Raw genomic sequence first — 16,883 nt, forward strand, 5'->3', positions numbered from 1 at the left:
ATAAGTAAAATAATAAAATTCACACTAGAAAGAGAAAATTTAGAAAGGAAAACTCGTTAAGAAACATCAAGTATTTCAGAAACATCTATAGGAAAAAAACCCCCACTGATATGCAATAACATTGAATTCTATGGATCTATTAAAAGGATGAGATAGAAAGTGGATATAAAAGATTTCTGCTTAGTTGTTTACTATTCAGACTTGCAAGTTATATAACTTTTAAAAACATGCTGGTCTGTTTTCTTATTTCCTAAATTAATTTTTTTTCTTGTCTTCCTCTAATTGCTCTCTTTTCTGCTGCCTTCCTCAAAGTCCTCTAAGAGTGAGTTTTATTTCTCACTCTGAATTTTACATTTCTCTGTTTTTCTGGTTCTACTGGAGATAATTTTACTTCTATGTTACTGAATATATGGATTTATAACTGAAGTTAGATAAAGATTACTCATCAACTTTTCACTAAGGCTGGATTAAATTTAAGTAGGGGTAATGTCCCAGGTTCTGGCTAAAGCTTCATCCTCTAATCCAGACATTCTTCTTTAATAGTAATATTAATATTATTCTATCTATATTTAATTAGGAAGTTTTTTCCTACAGAGACGTGGCTCAAAGTAGTAACAATGTAGCAGAAAGTTATATAAACCACCAAGTAATTACCACTTTCCCATTATTAACTGGGTAGTACCAGTCTCCTATTATTTTAGGATATAAATGAATTTACCATATATGAATCTGGAATAAAGCAAACATTCTTCCAGAAAAGAAAAACACTTGACCTTACTATTATTGTAATTAAAACAAACTGACAGTGTAATTAAAGGTTTGCTTTAACTACTTATGTAACAGAAATATACAGTTGTTAGCATATACTCTAGTGTTCAGAATATTTCAAAAATATTATGCAAAATCTCTCTAAGTAGTTTTAGATCAGGGAGGAGTTTATTTTGATATAATTGAGAAGTATGAGAAATGGATAAAAAACAAATAGGCAAATCCAAAAGGAAAAGATTTTTTTTATATAAAGAAACCTGCATCTTTTAAGATCTATCCTAATTCTAAGAACTTCCCATATCATGGAAAAAATATTAAAAATAGCAATTTGATATATCTATATGGCACTTAATATAATTCGGTAAGGCAAGTATTACCAAAAAATATATTTTAAAAATATGTGGGTTAACTGAGGCTCAAAGATGTTCAGTGAATTGCCCTGGGATCAAATCATTAATTAAGAAGGAACAATCAGAACTAGAGAAGTCTTCTCACTGATAATCACAGGCTGTTCTCATTATACAGGGCTGTCTTCTATTAATATCAACTGGTGCTTCCTTAACTGGTGGTTTAAGAAAAATACTGCTGCTTCTAAATATCAAATGAAAGCCTCATTCTGTAATAAATATGCCATTTTATTATACAATAATTTCCATGTTGAACCACTCCATTAATTTGAGATAGTCTTTTAAAGTATATTCTCTAACCTAACTACAATATTATCCCCAAAGTCCTTACGTTTTAATAATTGTAGAGGCAGAGGTATCCGTATCAATGTACACCCAGAAATGTAAGATGCTGTGGTCAAAAAATACCATTTTCAGAAACACAGAGCAAAAAATAGATGTAGGTGCATTTTCAAAAGCAAAATATATTAACCATTCAGTTAACTGAAGATTATTTGTAAATGACATCTTATTACTTCTGTAGTATGAACAGGAAATAGCCTCACCAAACCACAGATGTATAACAGTTCCTATTCCATATAAACAGTTTAAAATTTCCAAGTATAAAAGCTTATTAGAATTAATTTAAACATTTCATCATCTTTCCTTGGTATTCACTCAGCAGTAAAATGTCTTAAGAAGGGGAAGAGGGAGTTAGCTAGAAAGAAAAACATTTAATTAATGCCTACCTTATGCATTAATTTATTTAGTTTCTTTACTTATTACAGTTGACCCTTTAACAACATGGGGGTTAATTCGTGCATAATTTATAGTCGGCCCTCTGTGTCTGCAGTTCCTCCACATCTGTGGATTCACCAACCATAGACCATGTAATATTGTAGCATTTACTGTTGAAAAATATCCATGTTTAAGTGGATCCATGCAGTTGAAACCCATGTTATTCGACGGTCAAGTGTATTAGGAAAATAGAAAGTTTTGTTGTTGCAATACATACACTGATTTTTCACGATAAGCTACATTTTCAGAAAAATAAAGAATTTCATTTTTAAAAAACTAACCTGTCTACTTCATCTCGAGCCACAATGTCTCCTTTCTTTAAGGCTTTTATAGCAAACATTTCATTAGTGTGTTTATATTCAGCCAAAAGCACCTGAAATGAGATTAAAATAATTATTTCCCATGTGAGTTATTACTTTTGTAGGCATTCCAAGAAAATTTAAAAGATTACCTTTCCAAAATGTCCTCTACCCAAGACAGCACAACACCGGAAGTCTCGTAGATTAAACTGAAACATTTGTTGAGATCTGAAAACAGTAATGTCAATCAAAAATAAGGCAAAAGTATGGGACTAAACATGTAGCAAAGCTGTGTACATATTCTTTACCTTCTGTCCTCAAGTTCATGAATATCACTATATTCTAGCCCTGATTGAGGAATATCAGGCTCATATTCAGATTGAGATTTTGGAAGTAGTCTATTTCTGTCATTCTCAGTATCAAAAACTGTTTCTGAAACCTGTAAAATATTAAACACTCATTAAATCATAGAAACATTCAGAAAACAACTTATTAGGTAAGGATAGTTAAAGAAAAAAATGTTAAAAGTTGATATAAATATGAGTGAGAAAATAAAATTCAGATATTGGATATTCATTTTTATGGTTATTAATTATATATTACTCTTATCTAAAAAAGGTAAAAAAATGAATACATTGGAAAAAACAAAAACACTAATTTGAAAAGATACACGAGCCCCAATGTTCACAGAAGCACTGTTTACAATATAGCCAGTTACACAGAAGCAACCCAAGTGGCCATCAACAGACGATTGGTTTAAGAAGATGTGGTACATACAGATGGCCAACAGGCACATGAAAAGATGCTCATCATCACTAATTATTAGAGAAATGCAAATCAAAACAACAATGGGGTACCACCTCACACCAGTCAAAATGGCCATCATTAAAAAGTCTACAAATCATAAATGCTGGAGAGATGTAGAGAAAAGGGAACCCTCTTACACTATCGGTGGGAATGTATTTAAATTGGTACAGCCATTATAGAAAACAGTATGGAGGTTCCTCAAAAAACTAAAAATAGAGTTGCCATATGATCCAGCAACTCCACTCCTGGGCATATACCCAGATGAATTCTAATTCAAAAAGATACACGCACCCTTATGTTCATAGCAGCACTGTTTACAATAGCCAAGACATGGAAACAACCTAAATGTCCACCAACAGATGAATGGATAAAGAAGATGTGATATATATATATATACATATATATATATAGCACACACATACATACAATGGAATTACTCAGCCATTAAAAAGAAATAATGTCATTTGCACCAACATGGATGGACCTAGAGATTATCATGCTAAGCAAAGTAAGTCAGAAAGAGAAAGACAAATACCATATATCACTTACATGTGGAATCAAAAATAAAACACAAATGAACGTATCTATGAAACAAAAACAGACTCACAAGTATAGAGAACAGACTTGTGGTTGCTAAGGGGGAGGGGGTTTGGGGGAGGGAAGGATTGGGAGTGTGGGATTAGCAGGTGCAAACTATTACATATAGGATGGGTAAACAACAAGGTCCTACAACATAGCACAAGGAACTATATTCAATATTCTGTGATAAACCATAATGCAAAGGAATATGAAAAAGAATATATATATGTATAACTGAGTGACTTTGTTATACAGCAGAAATTAAACACAACACTGTAAATCAACTATACTTCAATAAAATTTTTAAAAAATGTGTGTGTGTGTGTATACACACACACACACACACACACACACACACACACTGGAATATTACTCCCCCACAAAAAAGAATGAAATAATGCCCTCTACAGCAACATGGATGGACGTAGAAAATATTATGCTTAGTGAAGTAAGTCAGACAGAGAAATAAATAGTATATGATATCACTCATATGTAGAATCTAAAAAATAATACAAATGAATGTATATACAAAACAGAAACAGACTCATAGATTTAGAAAACAAACTTGTGCTTACCAAGGGGAGGAGGAAGGGGGGAGGGACAATTTAGGGGTATGGAATTAACAGATACAAACTACTATATATAAAATGGATAAGCAATAGGATATACTGTATAGCACAGGGAATTATACCCATTATCTTGTACTAACCTATAATGAACTAGAATCTGAAAAAATACTGAATCACTATGCTGTACAGCTGAAACACAATGTTGTAAATCAACCATATTTCAATTTAAAAAAATGAATACATTACTTTCATCTTACATGCATTTTCAAAAATCATGTTAACCTAGCTAGAAGATGCACAGTGTTTCAGGCAACATGTCATCCAATATCAGCCATGCTCCTGTGCTCCTAGATTAAGCAGCCTATTCCATCTCTCCTGGCTCATGAGCATCCAGAGGTTTTTATGTTTCATTCACAAGAAACATAAACAACACAGTTCACACAGGCATTTTTTAACTAAAATGTTAAATGAGATGTTTTTAACATCTCATTCACTATGATGCTTTTACTGGTAATTCATTTGGTGAAAAGGAATTATACAAGGTTTAAAATGCCTTACCTGTCCTTGTGTATCCAAATCTCTTAATTCAGCAGATTCATCTATTTCTCCAAGGGAAGAATCACGTGGTGGGGCCAGAGGAGGCTCAGGTTCAAGATCAAAGTCCAATTTGGTTACTGCAGAATCACTTATAAAAGATAAAGCAATTCACCAAAAGCAGTAATCAAAAGTATATATTTTAAATAACTTTACAATTAAGGCAAACAATTTTATTGTTTTAAAAGTAAGCAGAGCACTAGTTTCAAAATACTATTTGGAAAAAATGAGACTTTTAATAGGCTCACTGTAATCAATATGTACAAATGTCACAATAACTATTTTATAAAAGAAATGCTTAAAAATCTTAAGACACATACCTAGCTGGAGGTGCTAGTTCAGGGATGTGTACATCAACCACTGGCACTGTAGGAGGCACAGGGGCTTGAGGGCTGAAGGTGCCAGAATGATTTACTGTAGGAATAGCTCTTCTCACTAGTCTTCCCCAAGTGGCAATATTAATATTCATTTGAGGAGCTCTGAGAAATGTTTTGCCTGTGGATATTGTAAATAAAGAAAACAGAACAAGTATTTTTTAAATATATTACCAAAAGCCATAATTTAAGAATTCATATTCATCGGTTTATAACTTATGAAGAAAAAACAGTATTTGTCACTTAAAAAACCAGTTCCTAACTATTCATTATTAAAGGCTAGTGCAAAAAAGCAAAATCAGTTTTAAAAATAAATACGTAGGAATTGCTCATTTAAGTCTAGTAATGGTATGTGGTTAAGGTTTTAAAAACAGAATTCTTATCTTTTAGAGATACTAACTGTAATATTTATGGATGAATCTATATGATGTCTGGGTTTGCTTCAAATAATCTGAGGAAGCTGTGAGTGATGGAACACAGATGAAACAAAATTGGACATAACCTGACTGTCATTGAAGCTGAGTGATGGCACATCACACTAGTCTCTATACTTATGCATGTTTCAAATTTTCCGTAACAAAATTTAGAAGTAAATAATTGAACAAATAAGAAGAAAACAAAAAGAAAAGATGGATATCACTTTTTAAATAGTATATACATTTTTAAAGTATTTAAGATAACACCAAAACACTTTGTACTTGATTTCTCAGTAATTACCTTGTTGTTTCGAAAAAATTTTCTTTTGTCTTTGGAGTTTTGGTCTTCTTTCAATAACTGGATTAAAAAAGGTAACCTGCAGTGAAGAAAATTCAAGTTGACATGACTATAGCATTAGATTTATGGTTCACGAAATTCAATAAACTTGCAAGTTTGAAAACTTAGAGAATCTGAGATATAATTTAGTTCCATCTCCTCATTTTCTAGATGAGAAAACAGACCTAGAGAGGATAAATGACTTGTCTTAGGGTAACATACCTATTTAGTGGCAGAGTTGAGCCAAGAATTCAAGGTGTCTGCCATTCAGCCTAATACTCTTCCCACTTCTACATCATGTTGCCTACATATATAATTTCAATGGTAGTTATGCATATTTAATAAAATACATTTATTACCTCTGCAAATAAAGTACCCTGCGGTTCCAAATAGAGACACATGCCATGCCGTTGGTTGTCTAAAAAATCTTCTAACCTCAGAAATTTTACAGCACACAGAGATCGCCAATCACGCCAATAAACTGAAATTTCCAGTTCACGTGACTAGAATAATTAAATAAAAAATAAAGAAAACAGGGAACACATCATTGGACACACATGTGAATAAAATATTATAAAATATATAAAATACAAATACAATAAACAAAGATAACATATACAACGGTTGCACTATTTTAAAGAGTGCTTTTATAATGTTTCTCTATTATATATTACTTTAACAAACTTACACATTTTAACTAAAAGGAACACATTCATATCCCAACATTCTCCAGTTAAGGTATTCCTTTTAGATAAAGAATACACAACTGGGAACAATCAATACATTTGAATGACCACCGAAACTCTTTCCATCTCAGAGCTTCAATCTTTTGGATTTTCCTTCTCCTATTGGCTTCATAGGCTGTGCTGTTGCTAGACTTCAATGTTCACCTCAAAGAACCCATTTCAAACCTTCTTATTTCTTTATCCCAATGTTGATCAGGAAAAGGTCTGTGAATAGCATTTATTCTCCACTTTCAGTGTGCCACACACTATGCCAAACACTTTAAGAATGTTAGGTCATTTAATCTTCTAAAGAATATCACCGGGTAATAAGACCAGTGATTACAGGGGCCTGCGTAGGTAGGTAGCAAACAGGAAACTAAGTTTTATACAGAAAAATGTTCATTTATTACAACATCAAACACAACAAAACGAAACAAAAAAGCCCCCCCAAAACCAGGGACAACTTAAGAGTATTATACCATATCTACATGAGGGAACATTCTGTAGTCATTAAAAATAATGCTTATGTGGAAAATATATTTAAGGTTTTAACCATCAATTATTAAATGTACTTGTAGGACACAGTTTATAAGCTGGAGGTCAAGCCATAAATTGACCTCTACATATAAGTCATAATCTGCATATATTTTAATTATAAAGCATAAGACTTCTCCATTATTTTGTTTTTCAGGATTTTGTGGATCACCCACAAAAAGAGATAAATGTTTTTCCCTTTAGGCTCAACAAAGTAATAAATTACTTCTTTCATATAAAAACTTTCAATTTGTGAACTTATGCATCTTATTATCTAAGCTTCTAGTAGGCATAATAAAAAGCCATTTGACTTTAAATAATAAAACTAGTTGATGCAAATGAACACAGAAAACACTTATAAAAAACAGAACATGAAAAAAATGAGTCAAGACACAATGTGCCAAAAGGTCTCATAGACAGAAAAAAAGGACTAGAAAAAGATATCTTGGCAGTGAGTATATGAGCTCAGGACTTCCTACCTCATTGCTTCTCTCTGACACATAATTACTATGGGAGAGAATACTTGTCAGGAAAGGGTAAGGATGAGTAGAGGATAATTATTTTAAGATCAGCAAATGGCATTTAGAAGTGGTGGGTATTAATGCTATAATATTTCATTCAAGTTAAAATTTTAAGTATTTTGAAAACAGTTATTTTGGGAAATAAACTGCATAACTGAACCAGGGGTTGGTAATTTAGACTACTTTATTTTAGATTAGAAAAGGAGAGGTCTACTTTCTCCTATCTTCTTCCACGGTATCAGGGAGGAAAACTTGTTATGGATAAGGCAAATGCAAGTGGTATAGATACTAGGGACGAAATTAGTAATTCTTAAAAGTTCTTATACTTTTCACACTGCTAAAATTGTAAGAGTATATCTTTCTCTGGATGAGAGAAGGTCAAATCACCTCCTTTATATTTTTTCTAGCCACTCTGGTAAAACTCACGTATTAACTCATTTCTCTTTCCTCTGTCTGTTTATTCCGTTCTTCAACCTGAAGTATGTTAGAAACACCTGAGATTTGGGATGGAAGGTTATCTTAAGGCCTACATTAGCTTTCCTGGAGTTCTACATGAAATTTTAGGTATAAAGCTCTTCACTTTTTGTTACTTTGCATTGTTCCCTGTATCACTCTCTCTACAATTTAAGGGGGGAGAGTGGCTACAGTCCAAAGCAGATTAAGAGATTTTATGTCTACTCATAACACTGTTGCATGGAACCCCAATCCTCCTTTAACTCCTAACATCTACTGCAATTCAGTAAAGCAGGGATATAGTATCTGAAAAGCAAAGTACTCTCTATATAGGGAAATGCCACTGATATTTATTGAATTTAAACTGCAAGTATGACTGCTCATTTGCTGGCAATTTTCCAGATGAAGCAGGTCCATTCCATAAAGCAAGGGCATGTTTGTAGGTAATGTCAAACCTCAAGAGCAACAAAATTCTACATGGAGTAAAACCACTGCCAAAATAGCTGAGCAGTATGATCTGAGCTAAGTACAGATTGGCAATACTGGCAAACTGTCCCAACTTGTGTTTCATTTTGTCGTCTTATGAATCTGAACCTAGGATCAAAGAAGAAACTGTGGTAGAACTAAGGAATCTATGGTTTGTCTGAAGTCTCTGTAAGGCCCAAAAGTAAATAGTAGCTACTTTTTCTAAAGTAGTTGGCATGATGATTTGATACACGTATACATATATATACTAATAAAGAATTCCTCCCATCTAATTAACACACCTATCACCTATTTTACACACACACACACACACACACACACACAAAATATTTATATTTGGTAAGAACATTTAAGTTCTGTTCTCTTAGCAAATTTCATTCACACAATATAGTATTATTAACTAGTCACCATTATACATTGCACTATACATTAGATGCTCAGACCTTATTTATCTTATAACTGAAAGTTTGTACCTTTTTACCAACCTCTCTGTACAAGCATTTTTCTACTCTTGGTTTCTATGAGTTTGACTTTTTAAGATTTCACATGTAAATGATACCACGTAATATTTGTCTTTCTCTGTCTGACTTCTTTCACTTAGGATAATGTCCTCAGGTCCAACCATGTTGTCACAATGGCAGTTTTTCCTTCCCTCTCATGGTTAAATAATATTCCATTGTATATATGTACCACATTTTCTTTATCTATTCATCTTTTAATGGACACAGACTGTTTCCAGATATTGGCCATTGTGAATAATGCTGCAATGAACATGGGAGTGCAGATATCTCTTCAATATCCTGTTTTCATTTCCATTGAATATATACCAAGAGTTGGATTGCTGGATCATATGGCAGTTCTATTTTTAATTTTTTGAGGCACCTCCATACTGTTTTCCACATTGGCTGAACCAATTTATTCCCACCAACAGTGCACAAGGGTTCCTTTTTCTCCACATCCTCGCCAACACTTATCTCTTGTTTTCTTGATGACAGCCATGCTAACATGTGATATCTCACTGTGGATTTGAATTGCATTTCCCTGATGATTAGTGATGTTGAGCACCTTTTCATGTAATTGTTGGCCATCTGGATGTCTTCTTTAGAAAAATGTCTATTCAGTTTCTTTGCCCATTTTAAATCAGATTATTTTTTTGTTGTTCTTGCTATTGAGTTGTGCAAGTTCTTTATATATTTTGCAATATTAATTTCTTATCTGATAGATGACTTGCAAATATCTTCTCCCATTCTGTAGATTGCCTTTTCATTTTCTTGATGGTGTCCTTTGCTGTGCACAAGCTTTTTGTTAGTAACTACTTCTTTTTTTAATTTAATTTTAATTTTTGGCCACACTATGCGGCTTGTGGGATTTTAGTTCCCTGACCAGGGATCGGACCCGGGCCCTTGGCAGTGAGAGCATGGAGTCCTAACCACTGGTTGTCAGGGAGTTCCCAGTAACTACTTCTTAATAAATGGAACTACTGGGCATTTCTTTTGGCCTAGAGACGCACTGTAAAAAAATTACTGGAACACTGAGGATGTTGTGAATCGAGAAAGTTTGGGAACCTCTGATAGGTGAAAATGAGAGGGAGATTTCACTGCTGAAAAGGAAAGAAAGGGCAAAAAGCAAATTTTCTGCAGCTACTAAAAGAGAGAAAATTATTCAAAGCATGGAAAATTCAAAAGCCAAGGAAAGGTGAGATTTGTAAAGGTGCACATGTCAGGTGTCACATTAATTGGTCTCTTCCTTTGATTATTTGGTCTTCTATGGGCTTCTGAGGACAACATAGGCTTGGGAAACATCAACCCAGCAGTAAAGAGACTGCACACTCAAAAAGAGTTTAAGTTTTAAAAATTGGCTATTTATGAAGGTAAGATTCAGGTTAGGGAATCAACAAGGATGGAAGTATCTGAGGATTAGCTACAGTAGAAATCTATTACCACTCCTAGCCTGAATGAGCAAGAAGAAACAGTTATCAGAATTCAGTGAGAACTGGATCTTGGAAAAGGGACTGTCAAACAGGAACTGTAGCCATAGATGAACACTGCTGTAAAAAAGGGAAGGAGAGAAGGAAACAAACACCCTGATTACCCTCTCCTCCTGCCCTTAGATCGTCTAACATTGTCTCCCCTTTCATGTCAGAGCCCACTGATTCAAACCCGCAGCTATCAGCCTCCAGAGACAAAGAGAGGGACAGGGAAGGGGACCATCAGAATCTACTATGCGGCAAAGAGAAAACTACCACCTCAGGAAACAGTAATATCTGTTTTCAGTTCAGGAGTTCAATGAGGGTGATTCTCAGCTGGAACTAATGTGACAAAAAGAAGGAAACCTTAGGATCTTTTGGGAAAATGAGAAACACAGAGAAGACTGAGACTGAGATAATGGAGAATACAAAGCTATGACCTCTGCTTGAAAAGTCTGCCCCCTATAGATGTGGGAGCAGAAAAGAAAACAATTGTGATACAAACTATTTAGTGCTGTAACAGTTATATATAACTGCACCCTATATCAATTCACATCCTAGAAAAAGTTCCAAAGACTCACTATTATTCCAAACCTATTACAAACTTTTCTGCCTCAGTGTATACACATATAGTTCCTATTTCTAATCATGTATCTTATTTCCCAACCAAAACCTACATACCTATAAAGACAAGGTTGAAGGATGCTGTGGGGGCATCAGTAAGGAAATGGTAAAGGGTAACAATAGTTTTAGGGTAAACAGAGAAGAAAATGAAATTTTCTGATGGCCCCTTCCTAAACTCCTTCCTGAAGAATCAAGGAAATGGAAATGTTTGACCAAACATCTAGCTGTGTGGTAACAAAGAAGTAAAAGAGCCAGAGGAGTAACAAAGAAGTAAAAGAGCCAGAGGATAACATAAGCTATCATTTACAGCAAAACCATTATGTACAAGGGGTTAAACTAGGTGCTTTATGCAGATTTGGTAACAGTTTAGGATACTAAATTTAAGATTTCAGAACGATTCATTGCTAAAATGACAAGGAGCAAAGGTATACTGGGGTTGATGCATTCAAAGAAGTTTGAAATAATATGTTAAATGGGTTGTTGTTTAGATAGTTAGATGTTTAAAATCCCCCATAATGATGATGGGATGCTGGAGTGAAGAACCAAAGTCCTTAAGGATACTGGCAAGTGCCTGGTGGTCAAGAGATGATAGAGGGATGGGGGGAAAAGAGAATTATATATATAGTTCATTGGCTCAGAGAACTCATATAGCCTCAGAGGATATGATGTGTCATTTGATAGTACTAGAAGTGGAAGCAGCAAAAGAGGTAAAAAGGGTAAGTATTATTATAGCTCCATTATAAGTTAAAAGACAGCAACTCAAGAATAAAATACCTAGGAATAAACTTACCTAAGGAGGTAAAAGACCTGTACTCAGAAAACTATAAGATACTGATGAAAGAAATCAAAGATGACACAAACAGATGGAGAGATATACCATGTTCCTGGATTGGAAGAATCAACATTGTGAAAATGACTATACTACCCAAAGCAATCTACAGATTCAGTGCAATCCATATCAAATTACCAATGGCATTTTGCACACAATTAGAACAAAAAACTTTACAATTTGTATGGAAGCAACAAAAGACCCCGAATAGCCAAAGCAATCTTGAGAAAGAAAAACCGAGCTGGAAGAATCAGGCTCCCTGACTTCAGACTATACGACAAAGCTACAGTAATCAGGACAGCATGGTCCTGGCACAAAAACAGAAATACAGCTCAACAGAACAGGACAGAAAGTCCAGAGATAAACCCACGCACCTATGGTCACCTAATCTATGACAAAGAAGGCAAGAATATACAATGGAGGAAAGACTGTCTCTTCAATAAGTGGTGCTGGGAAAACTGGACAGCTACATGTCAAAGAATGAAATTAGAATACTACCTACACCATACACAGAAATAAACTCAAAATGGATTAAAGACCATTCTGAATGTAAAGTCAGATACTATAAAACTCTTAGAGGAAAACATAGGCAGAACACTCTTTTATCGCAGCAAGATTTTTTTCTACTCACCTCCTAGAGTAATGAAAATAAAAACAAAAATAGACAAATGGGACCTAATTAAACTTGAAAGCGTTTGTACAGCAAAGGAAACCATAAACACAACTAAAAGACAAGCCTCAGAATGTGAGAAAATATTTGCCAACAAAGCAACCGACAAAGAATTAATCTCCAAAATATACAAATGGCTCATGCAGCTCAATATCAAAAAAAGAAACAACCCAATCAAAAAATGGGTGGAAGACCTAAACAGACATTTCTCCAAAGAAGACATACAGATGGCTAAAAAGCACATGGAAAGATGCTCAACATCACTAATTATTAGAGAAATGCAAATCAAAACTGCAATGAGGTACCACCTCACACTGGTCAGAATGGCCATCATCAAAAAATCTACAAACAATAAATGCTGGAGAGGGTGCGGAGAAAAGGGAACCCTCCTACACTGTTGGTGGGAATGTAAAACTGGTACAGCCACTATGGAGAACAGTATGAAGGTTCCTTAAAAAACTAAAAATATAGCTACCATATGATCCAACAATCCCACTCCTGGGCATATATCCAGAGAAAAACATGATTCGAAAATATACATGCACCCCAGTGCTCACTGCAGCACTATTTACAACAGCCAGGACATGGAAGGAACCTAAATGTCCATCATGGAGGAATGGATAAAGAAGATGTGGTACATATATACAATGGAATATTACTCAGCCATAAAAAAGTATGAAATAATTCCATTTGCAGCAACATGGACTGGACCTAGAGATTGTCATACTGAGTGAAGTAGGTCAGACAAAGACAAATATCATATGATATTGCTTATATGTGGAATCTAAAAAAAGGGTACAAATGAACTTATCTACAAAATAGAAATAGAGTTACAGATGTAGAAAACAAACTTATTTGTTTACCAGGGGGTTACCAGGGGGTAAGGAGGGGGGTGGGATAAATTGGGAGATTGGGATTGACATATATGCAATACTATATATAAAACAGATGATCAATAAGGACAGTACAGCACAGGGAACTCTACTCAGTACTCTGTAATGGCCTATATGGGAAATGAATTTAATAAAGAGTGGATATATGTATATGTATAACTGATTCAGTTTGCTGTACACCTGAAACTAACACACACTGTAAATCAACTATACTCTAATAAATATTAAAACAAACAAACAAACAAAAAATAGCATCTCAGATTAAACAATATGCCGAATGTGGGAATTCCCTGGCAGTCCAGTTGTTAGGACTTGGCATTTTCACTGCAATGGCCTGGGTTCAATCCCTGGTCAGAGAACTAAGATCCTGCAAGCCACGTGGTACAGCCAAAAACAACAGTAGTATGCTGAATGTTAGCTCACACATGGAAGAAATTAAAATTTCTTTGTATTTCTATTCTATGGCTTGTTCTATATTAAGATGTTTCACACCCCATTTAGATGTTTGCATGCATTTTTATCCTTTTATAGGGAGGAAAGCATCTTGCTCATTATCATGGTTTCTATGAGGAATAATTTTCATTATTCTCCTAAATATCTAGGTCTCCACCTTAACCCTCTTATTCATCTCCTGGAGTGAGTTATCTGATAAAAGACTGGGAGAGAAACTGGACATGAATAATCCAGTCCATTTCTTCCTTCCTTCCTTGAGAGCTGGGCTGTTAAATGGAAGTATACAATTTGTTTTTCTCTGCTATGCCTTAAGTTTTATATGAGCTGGAGCCCACAATGATCTAAGGGACTGAGTATAGCCCCATTATTGTTGCACACCCAACCACACTTTCAAATATCAGCTCATAATGACATTTTACTTTCCATTAGTCACACCTTTCTTTATTTTAACTAGTTCAGAACTTGGGTAAGGAAGAGCCCCACATACAAAACTTCCCATCATTTTCTTAATGGCTCATTTTAAGACAGCCAAGGGTGGCCATATATTTCACCAAATCTGCAATATGATAAACAGAGATTATGAAATGGATCTCAGGATAAATAAAGACAATTAATTCAGGGAGAAGAAAACGTAAAACTGATATCCTCTAAAATGTAAGAGAGGATATTATCCCCGTGAGAGGAAAACAAGATATTTAAAAGAATAAACTTTTAGAAATTAAAAATATAATATCAGATATAAGTTTGTCAATCAAATCTTGGCAAATAAAAGTATCAAACTTTCCCAGAAAGCAGAACAAAAAGACACACTGACAGACAATAGATAAAAGATAAGAAAATCAGAGGGTCAGTCTAAAAGGTTCAATTAGCAAGAGAGACACTGAAAATGAAGAGGAAATTATCAAATAAATGCGATTTCTCAAATCTGAAGAATGAGCTTTCAAAACTGAAGGTGCCACACAGTATCACAAAGAGTGAAAACCACCTACGCCTAAGGTACACCATTAAGAAATCACAGAACCCCAGGGAAAAAAAGATAAAAATCTTTAAATCTTTAAAAAAGAAAAAGCAAATCAAAATCAAAGATTAGAAATCAAAGACACGTAAGCAATCTCAACTACAATACTAGAATACAATTCCTTAAAATTCTTAATGAAAATAATCTCCAACCTAGAATTCTAGACTCCAAGCATGACAGCAGAATAAAGATATTTCAGATATGCAAGATCTCTAAAACTTTCATTCACTCTTTTCTCAGCATGTAAATGTGGGATATGATCCACCAAAATGAGGAAGTAAAACAAGAAAGCTGAAAGAGAAATTCAAGACTCAGGTGATCCAATAGGATTATGGTGAAAGATAAAAGCTATATGGCAGTCATTTAAATTGGAGCAGAAAGATGTAAGGCTCCAGAAAGGATGTTGCTGGGGAGTAGAGTGGGTCCTAGGATGACTGACAGCTTGCTGATACAACTGCCTACATAGAGTTATTCTAGAGTCCTTCTGGAGATTCTGGTGATAAAGGATAGGTATATAGAAAACTAAGCAAAGCAAAACAAAATAAACAATTAAAAAAAGGGCAATTATTTGCCCAAAGTGAGTCTTGGTACTAAAAAGAGAATGTAATCATGGTATGGAACATGGTTCATCTGTAAACAATATTTACATAGTCATAATAATATAAACACTGAGTTACTGATTTAACCTAATTATTTGGAAGAATGAGGATAGGAGTGTGGATGGTTTAAGAGTAGTATGTATAGGCAATTTCTGAAAACGTGAAACCAATAAATAATAAGAATCCCTTGAGTTCTTGGATACCTTAGCCTCTCACTCCTACCAATATCTACAATCTTTCCACAATCTCAGCTGTTTGAATCCTTCTCTCTGACCATCACCTCCTAACATTCTACTAGCTCACTCTTTCTAGTCCCTCAACATCCACTGGTCCTTCAATGCCACTGTTACTTCTAATCTATTAACCCTATTACATTTTTACTGGCTCTCACTTCCTGGATGTTCTCTTCTTCCTTTTCCATTGATCAGTGAACGTTCTCTAGTACTCTGCTCTTAACAGAACTGGCTCCTGCTAAAATTTTTCTAAGTTTCAGTTCATCCTGTTTCTAATATTCATAAAGATCCTTCTCGATTACATTAGCAAAGTAAATCAAAAGGAAATGTGAATGGGAAAAGGTTAGATATAAAGGGTCCTGCTTTTTATTTCAAACTCTCATGGGAGGATTAAACTTTTACAGCAGGAGGGCTGAGGGAATTCAGAAAAAATGTGAAATTACATAGCTACTGTGTTTATAATAAACATTAAGAAAGAACAAATTTTATAAGAAAATATAAAAAGAGTAACCTGATAACAGAAAGAACACAGAACTGACAGGACACTTCAGAATCCTAGATTATAGCTCAGGCTAGTTATTTAACCCCTAGGCCATAATAATATCCTTATTAATCTGTGAAATGAGGGGGCTGGATTACACCAGCAATTTTCAAAACTTTTTTTTTTTAAAGCGGCAAATTCCAAATGACATCTTACCCAGAATCTCAAAACAAAAAGAAAAAGAAAGGGTCTGTGTTGCCATCTGAAATAATTCTGCAGAGCCCTGAGCTCCCAGGAACATAACTGAACTTTTCTAGATCATTCTAGATCTAGATAATTTCTATAGTATCTCAAAACTCAAAAAAGACCTATCTGGGTGTTCCCTGGTGGCCCAGTGGTTAGGATTCTGGGCTTTCACTGCCATGGCCTGGGTTCAGCCCCTCGTTGGGGAACTGAGACCCCACAAGCCAC

The 16,883-nt window shown here is 34.5% G+C and overlaps 1 protein-coding gene across 2 annotated transcripts in view; it reads right to left on the minus strand.

Annotated features, from left to right (window-relative positions):
* PKN2 (protein kinase N2) overlaps nt 1-16,883 on the minus strand; it is a 128,537-nt gene that overhangs the window by 16,918 nt on the left and 94,736 nt on the right. For both annotated transcript variants that reach the window (XM_082649125.1, XM_082649124.1), the window contains 7 exons: nt 6,287-6,430; nt 5,892-5,967; nt 5,121-5,295; nt 4,765-4,891; nt 2,560-2,690; nt 2,404-2,479; nt 2,234-2,325 (listed from right to left, as the gene is read on the minus strand). In XM_082649125.1, the coding sequence (XP_082505251.1) occupies nt 2,234-2,325; nt 2,404-2,479; nt 2,560-2,690; nt 4,765-4,891; nt 5,121-5,295; nt 5,892-5,967; nt 6,287-6,430 (821 nt within the window). The remainder of the gene's footprint in view (nt 1-2,233; nt 2,326-2,403; nt 2,480-2,559; nt 2,691-4,764; nt 4,892-5,120; nt 5,296-5,891; nt 5,968-6,286; nt 6,431-16,883) is intronic.

The sequence above is a fragment of the Grampus griseus genome (genome assembly GCF_964374135.1).
Source record: "Grampus griseus genome assembly, chromosome: 1".
In the NCBI taxonomy this organism is placed as follows: Eukaryota; Metazoa; Chordata; class Mammalia; order Artiodactyla; family Delphinidae; genus Grampus; species Grampus griseus.